The sequence below is a fragment of the Pinus tabuliformis genome, chromosome Q (assembly GCF_031772625.1).
Source record: "Pinus tabuliformis cultivar Carrire ecotype Pingquan chromosome Q, CPIR1, whole genome shotgun sequence".
Classification (NCBI taxonomy): domain Eukaryota; kingdom Viridiplantae; phylum Streptophyta; class Pinopsida; order Pinales; family Pinaceae; genus Pinus; species Pinus tabuliformis.
In genome coordinates this window covers 1,240,537,691-1,240,544,830 of record NC_142296.1, presented here as the reverse complement: position 1 = coordinate 1,240,544,830, position 7,140 = coordinate 1,240,537,691, and the positions used below count along the sequence as shown (strand labels likewise).

Genomic DNA, 7,140 nt, shown 5'->3' with positions numbered 1-7,140 from the left:
AGGTGTAACTGGTTCCAGGAATGAGCGATGCGGAGGGATGGATGGAATGATGTTGCGCCAGCGGCATAAATGATACGGATGGAGAGTGAGAGCTCGATGGAGGTGGGGGCAGAGGGAGCGAAAGCGGAGGGGGCGGAGCAGAAGCAGGTCGAGCGTGATATTGCAGAGGGACGTCAGGGAGAGGGGAGCTGAGAAAGCAGGTGCCCAAGAGATGAGCCGTCGCAGGGGAGAGGGGTGGGCAGTCGAGGGGCGAGGAATCCACGGGAGGTAGAGCCGGAGCCTTGTTTTTCTCGGAAGCGGACAGGTGTGGTAGATGAGACGGAGCACCCGTCGATAATCCAAGTGCAACGCTCCGCGGCAGCATTTGAGGCGTCCTTGTATGTGCCCAGATGGCTTGATGCGGCATGGGGTCCGCTTCGTAATCAACAAGCTCCTCGTCCCCCATCCTAAACTGTCGGTAGCGAGGCGGAGACGGGGTTCGATTTGGGGTCCGTTCGCGGGAAGGGAGGAGAGGTCAGAGCGACAGAGAATGCACAGGGGGGACCGCAGGTAGAAACAAAGACCCGAGAAAACCGAGAGAGATGCCGCGGCTATGCCGACCGTTCACACAGAAACCGGAGTCCATACCTGTTAACCGCCATGGCCCGAAGATCTGCAGAAAACCCTAGCTAGGGTTCCACCATGTTCGCCTTCCTCGATCAATTCCTTGTGGTCTCCGCTTTAATATGTTCTTAAGAAGGTTAGAAAATAGGGAATCTCTTTCTATGTACATTAACACAACAATGTGAATAATAAAATACTCTTACCCGGCGAAAAAAAAAAAAATTCCTCTTATTAAAACTATATTTAAAATTTACTAATAAATTTATGAATTATGACTCTTATAAATTATATTGTTAATGCCTTTCATTTATCATGTTAAATATAGAAAATAAGTTTATAAATTATGATCTAAGTTATAAAACTTTTATAATATAAATGGTAGTTAGTTTTTTTATTTTTATTTTTATTTTGACTTTACCATATTATTTTGGAATTTTCTAGAATATTTTAATACTATTTATTTTTCTTGTTAAATCAGATTTTCCATATTTATTTTTATGATGAATTTTAATTAACAAATATATAAATTAAACAAAGTCTTTCCGTATAAATTATATAAGATACTTTTTTTGAAACCAACAAATGTTGTTCATTATAATGACAAAAATTTTCTCCTATATTATTTTTACCAAAAACTTTCTTTAATTCATTATGGATCACAAAAACTTAAATATAGAAAATATATAAATATTCCAAAAAATATCTTCCAAAATTAAATTCATTATTAAAACCATATTTAACATCTAACTAATAAATTTATAAATTATGATTCGATCATAATTCCTTTTCCTTTATATTAAAATGGAAAAGTTAATAATTCCTTTTCCTTTATATTAAAATGGAAAAGTTAATTTTTAAGTATAGATGATACTTTCATCACAAATAATAATTAATAATTAAATTTCATTTAAATTATCATAAATTTTGTAATTCTAAAAATAAATATATATGAATTATTAACAGCCAACTTTGATAGGAGGTAAACACTGTAAGCCACTATACACCATGTGGTAGCAGTTGTTCGTGACTGAAAAGTGAGATCCAAAAGGCAGTAAACAGAGATTTGGAAGGACAATAGTTAACGAGTGGGGGCGGGGTCGCTGACAGGAGGACGGGCCCAACGGTCGCAGTCAATGCCACGTCAGAATTCGTGGGTCCCACAGGGACACAATCATCCAAGACCAAATTATTGTGAAACGGATGTAACGTCCACCGCCTATATCCCCGTGTCAAAGAGAATTTGCCCGCGCCAATCACAAAACGGGATTACAGATATCGTGCTGACGTGGCAGGGTGCCATGTGCTTCAACCAATGGGAGCCCGAGTAAGGCGCAGATAAGGGTGCGGGAATAAATCCAGGGGTATGATGGCAGATAATACAGAATATATAATGAAAACGCTGTTCACGAGCTCATTTTGTGGACTTCTGTGTTGGAATTTGCGGAGATTTTTATTTTTTTTGGCGGAGGATTCAGAGGACTCTTGGAGGAGGATTTAGAGGATATTTTTGGGTTGTAATTGTGAATGAATGAAGGCGAAGAAGGGCATGGTGGCAAAGGCCATCGGTGGCCGCACCGCTCGACCCTGCGACGTCTGCCTGCGGGAGCGAGCCCGCTGGTACTGCGCCGCCGACGAGGCATACCTGTGCGAAAAATGCGACGGGGCTGTCCACAGTGCAAATGCCGTGGCAAGAAGGCACGAGCGGGTTCGATTTGCGGCGGGCTGCGCCAAGGTGGAGGCTGGATTTAATGACGGCCTGATATTTCCCGGTACCCGGAAACGCGCCCGCAGTAGCCGACCCCATCCCCATGGCGTCGGGCCGAGGTCGTTTAAATCGAAGGTGGGGAGCGTCAAGGACGAGCTAGTGGCCGATCCCCCGGCGGTCCCCGTGCCGGCTGAATCCTCCGCCGGCGATATCAATCTGAATCTCCGCGTGGACGATGATGATTATGACGAGGAAGACGATGACTTGCTGCCGCAGGTCCCAACGTTTGTGCCCATGGCCGAAGAGCTTTGTGGGTCTCGACCGCGCGACGTCATGGAGTGCCCGGTGTTTGAGCAGTATAAAGGTGGTGACGAGCTGAAGGGCGACTGCGGCGGAGCCGACCTGGGGAGCTGCGATTTAGATCAGTTCTTGAATTCTGAGACGGATCTGTCAAGCTTTGGCGTCGATATGGACATGGACGTGGAAAGCATAATTGGGCACGGGTTGGACGAGGGTCTTGGCGTGCTGGGATTTTCCACTGGTAATTGGGACGACAAGCGGATTCTACAGTGCAGGTAAGGCCAAAAAAATTTGCACTCTAACTTTTTTAAAAATCTAAATTATCTTTTAAGCTCAGATCGCCGCTACAGTGTTTTATACGGAATTGTTTTTTCTGATAAAGTCGAAGAAAATTTCTCCTTTAAAAATACTGTATTTTAGATATTTTTGAACATATTTTTGCTGATTATATTATTGTGTCTCTATTTTATTTAATACTATAATAGAATATCAAATGAAAAGAGAATGAACAAATAATTAACTTATTATATAATTTAAATTTACAAAATTTTAGAATAACATTTTTTCTTATTCTAAATGAGTTTCTGTAATGTTCATTCTAATTCTAAAAGAATTTAAAAATCAATAAACATCTAAAAAATAATGTTCAAAATTTATCGAATTGACATTAGTCATGGATCATATCGAATCAAAGGATTTACAGTGAAAAATACAAAATTAGGCCAAAAAAACTGGTTGTATACTATTCTCTGGCACTGGTTTCTGGTTCTGATAATGTTTAATAACAAGATTTACACCCAAAAACCCAAAATTATTTATACTAGTCAGGAAGTATCCATTTTTCCTAATTGGTGTCCAAATTACCAAATTATATTATATTAGTAAATTTGGTTGATGTATTTTATTAATATTATTATTATTTTTTTATAATATTGATTAATAAAATGAGATTTATTTTATAATTTGTATAATAATTACATAATTGTATTAGGTAAATGTGAAATCATAAACATAGAGTCGCACCGTATTATTTTTAATTATTTATATGATTATTTTATAATTATGTTATGTAAATTTATTTATTTTTTTAATTTTTAGAGTATTGTATTATTTCAAATTGCCTGTCGCTTGATGAAAATCTTTTGAGGCAATTTATATATTTAATTTTATGAGGGGTTTCATTTTCAAATTCTATTAGCCATTTTACTCTCTTAAAGGACACAAGGTCTTTAGAGGTTTAGATTTTTCAAAAAGCAAGTTAACCCATTATTAAGGACTAGTTGTAATGGAAAGAATACATTTTCTACCAAAATACCATTTCAACCAGGATAACTATAACCATCTTGGAAGGCTCCTCTCTCTTCTATTTGATTATTGAAATAATATTTTAAAAGAGTCTCAACTAATTTCTTTTCTTAAAGTTTAATAGACCTCATCTATCTAAATAAACATTAATAATCATCATTTTTCAAAAAAAATATAGATATAAATAAAATTTATATGCATAATAAACTCATTGCTAAAAATTAATTGAAAAAAAAATATTATTTATAGTTAGAAATATGAGAAAACTTGTATCTCTGCTAAACTTGTATCTCGTCTTTTTCTAATTTGATACCGGTTAATAACAAGATTTATACACAAACCAAAATTATTTATAGACCACGGAGTATCTACTTTCCCTTATCGAAATTTTGGAAACTCAAAAGTTAGTTTTAATTATTTTCTAATTTTTGGAAATTTTGCTCCATAAGTATTATAGTTAAACTTTGTTCATATTTTTCTATAACTAGTAAATATGGTTAAAATTTATGGGATCCATTAATATGATAAAAATTTATTGAAGTTAGTTATACATATTACTTTATTAAAGTTTTTATTCTCGAAATTTATTAGCCATCGTTTTCTGGTGAAAGACAAGTGGTCTTTGGAGGGGTAGATTTTTCCAAAACATGTAGATACAAACAAAACTTACACTGCTTAGCAGACCCATTGTTAAAAATATTTGAGGGAAGGAATATCAATTCTCATTAGGATTTATCCGTCCAAATGGTCTTTGGAGGGGTAGATTTTTCAAAAGACATGTAGATACAAACAAAATTTACACTGCTTAGCAGACCCATTGTTAAAAATGTTTGTGAGGGAAGGAATATCATTTCTCATTAGGATTTATCCATCCAAGTTTACATATTTATTGGCTACATCATCTACAGCAAAATTTGTTCATTGTCAACACATGAAAAAAGCTAATAGTAGAGAAAGTAAGCTTCATATTTCTAATTCTGTCAATAATGCTTCACAACTTGCAATCTTAGGCAATGATCCACAAACAAGGTGATGTTTAACAAGATGAAAATCTCCAAACATCACCAAATCTTAGATGTTTGCTTCTTTGGCAAGAAAGAGTCCTTATAGTAATCCATATGCCTATAAGGCATTATTTTCCCAGTTGCTTAACCCCTGATTACAATCAATTTCAATTTTTCATCAAAATTGAAAATAATTTATCCCAGTCATGCTACCCCACCTGTAAATGTAAAATATGTTATTTGAGCATTTGTATAATAATTTCATAATTATATTATGTAAATATAAAAGAAAAATATATGTTAACATTTTCGATGTATAAAATGTATAACTACAAGATCAAGATTTAGATTAAAAATAGTAATAAGAGAAAAAATATCTGTCTACATAATCAGATAAAAAAATAAAAAAACAACTAACAAAAATATGTTAACATTTTCCACGTATAAAATGTATAACTATGAGATCAAGATGTATGATTAAAAATAATAACGACAGAAAAAATATTTGTCTACATAATCATGAGGAGTGATTTACTGTATAAACACATCAAAAAAATATCTATCAACATAATTATGAGAAGAATGATTTACTATATAAACACATCAAAAGACGAATTAAATTCAATTAACCTTAGTTCTGTTTATGTTCTGAGATGTGTTGTTTAATTTTGTTGTATACAGAGATGTGAAGATAAATGAGGGGCAGGATCCCGGGCTGCAGAAAGACGGCGACAATGGCCTGTTGAACAACAGGACTATCAAGGCTGAAGAGGACAAGGATCGATCCGACGACCTTTGCTCAAAACCTAAAGACGAGGGCGATCATCATGTGGCCCTGAAGGCTAAACAGGAACCAGATGAACCAGATCAGTCGTGGGACACCATCGAGTTAGACCTGGATCAGTACCATGAAGACGAGGAGGAGGAATTAGAAGATGGCACGGGTTTCGGGGATCAGTACTGCATGGCACAAGGTGCGTCGGATGACCAGGGGCATGACTATCAAGACATCAAGATGGAGTTTGACCCGGGTTCGATGCTGATCGCGGGGCAGGCGATGTACAGCGAGACGAAGTTGGTGTCGCTGAGGCTGAATTACGAGGACGTGCTCACGGCGTGGTCAGACCGAGGCTCACCCTGGGCTTCTTTCCACGACTGTAACTCGGACGGAGGGGTAAGTGCCCTTCTATCATCACCTCCACGTTTCAAAGCTTCAATTTCATACATCCCTGGGGTTTATAAAATATATTCATTGAAGTAAAAATTCGTACTGTGAAGGTTAGTGAAGGCAACCAATATAATCTGTATGGTTACAGAAGTTTGTTGTAATCTGTATTGTTATCATGTTACAGGGATGTCAAGACGTTGGGCTTGTTCCAGAGCTGGGCCTGAGCTATAATGGTGCCCAACTTAACATAATCGAAGGAGGAGGAGGAGGGCAAGAAGATTCTTGCAGGAATGCTGGAGGAGGAAGAGAGGCTCGAGTGTTGAGGTATCGAGAGAAGCGTCGCACCAGACTTTTCTCCAAGAAAATCAGATACGAAGTTCGTAAGCTCAACGCCGAGAAGCGTCCGCGAATGAAGGTTTTATTTCCTGAATTCTCTCTCCTTCCTCTCTGCATTAAACTCTCAATACCATACTATTATTATCGTTGGTGTTAATGTTAACGGTGAGTATCGAGATGAAGATGTGGGTGTCTGTGTGATCGGTTGCAGGGTCGATTCGTGAAGAGAACGCCAGGGATGTTTTGTGACTGATGACGACGATAAATAATAATAACAGCAGCAACTAGCACAAGTTAGTACTGCGTTTTCGGCTTCTGCAAGCTGGAAGGAGGGAGACACATTATGTAATATATGGAGCAGGAGCAGCAATTATGTATTATATTAACCAACAATTTTAATTAATTTCAGAATGTAGAGTTAGACACTGATTCATTTTTAGCCTACTTTGTAAGTGTTTGTATGTTTTTTTTTTTTTTCTATTGGTGGATTAAGTGGGCTTCTAATTTTTTTCATGATAATGCAATAACCTTTCAAACATGTTCTCTTTTCGGCATTTGTTTTTTTAAACAATATTCGTTAGCTGGTAATGTGTGTGTTAATAGGTTGTTTTGAAATCACAGAATTATTGAACAAGTAAACATTTAATGTATCAACTTGAGAATATACAATCTACCTGTAAAAACACATTCATTTCAGGTAAATTTCCTCCAAATTTATT

At 36.8% G+C, this 7,140-nt stretch overlaps 1 protein-coding gene across 1 annotated transcript; it reads left to right on the top strand.

Moving 5' to 3' along the window:
- The first annotated feature begins 2,002 nt into the window (after window positions 1-2,002).
- On the top strand, window positions 2,003-6,865 carry LOC149224304 (zinc finger protein CONSTANS-LIKE 16-like). The gene is made up of 4 exons (XM_089386086.1): window positions 2,003-2,883; window positions 5,599-6,091; window positions 6,270-6,500; window positions 6,633-6,865. Exons 1-4 carry the CDS (start codon window positions 2,132-2,134, stop codon window positions 6,672-6,674), a joined length of 1,518 nt encoding a protein of 505 aa, XP_089242212.1. The 5' UTR covers window positions 2,003-2,131; the 3' UTR covers window positions 6,675-6,865.
- The last annotated feature ends 275 nt before the right edge of the window (window positions 6,866-7,140 follow it).

Coding starts and splice junctions, on each gene's coding strand:
- LOC149224304 (XM_089386086.1), top strand. CDS start 2,132: ATGAAGGCGAAGAAGGGCATGGTGGCAAAGGCCATCGGTGGCCGCACC. Junction 6,092..6,269: donor ACTGTAACTCGGACGGAGGG/GTAAGTGCCCTT, acceptor ATCATGTTACAG/GGATGTCAAGACGTTGGGCT. Junction 6,501..6,632: donor AGAAGCGTCCGCGAATGAAG/GTTTTATTTCCT, acceptor GATCGGTTGCAG/GGTCGATTCGTGAAGAGAAC.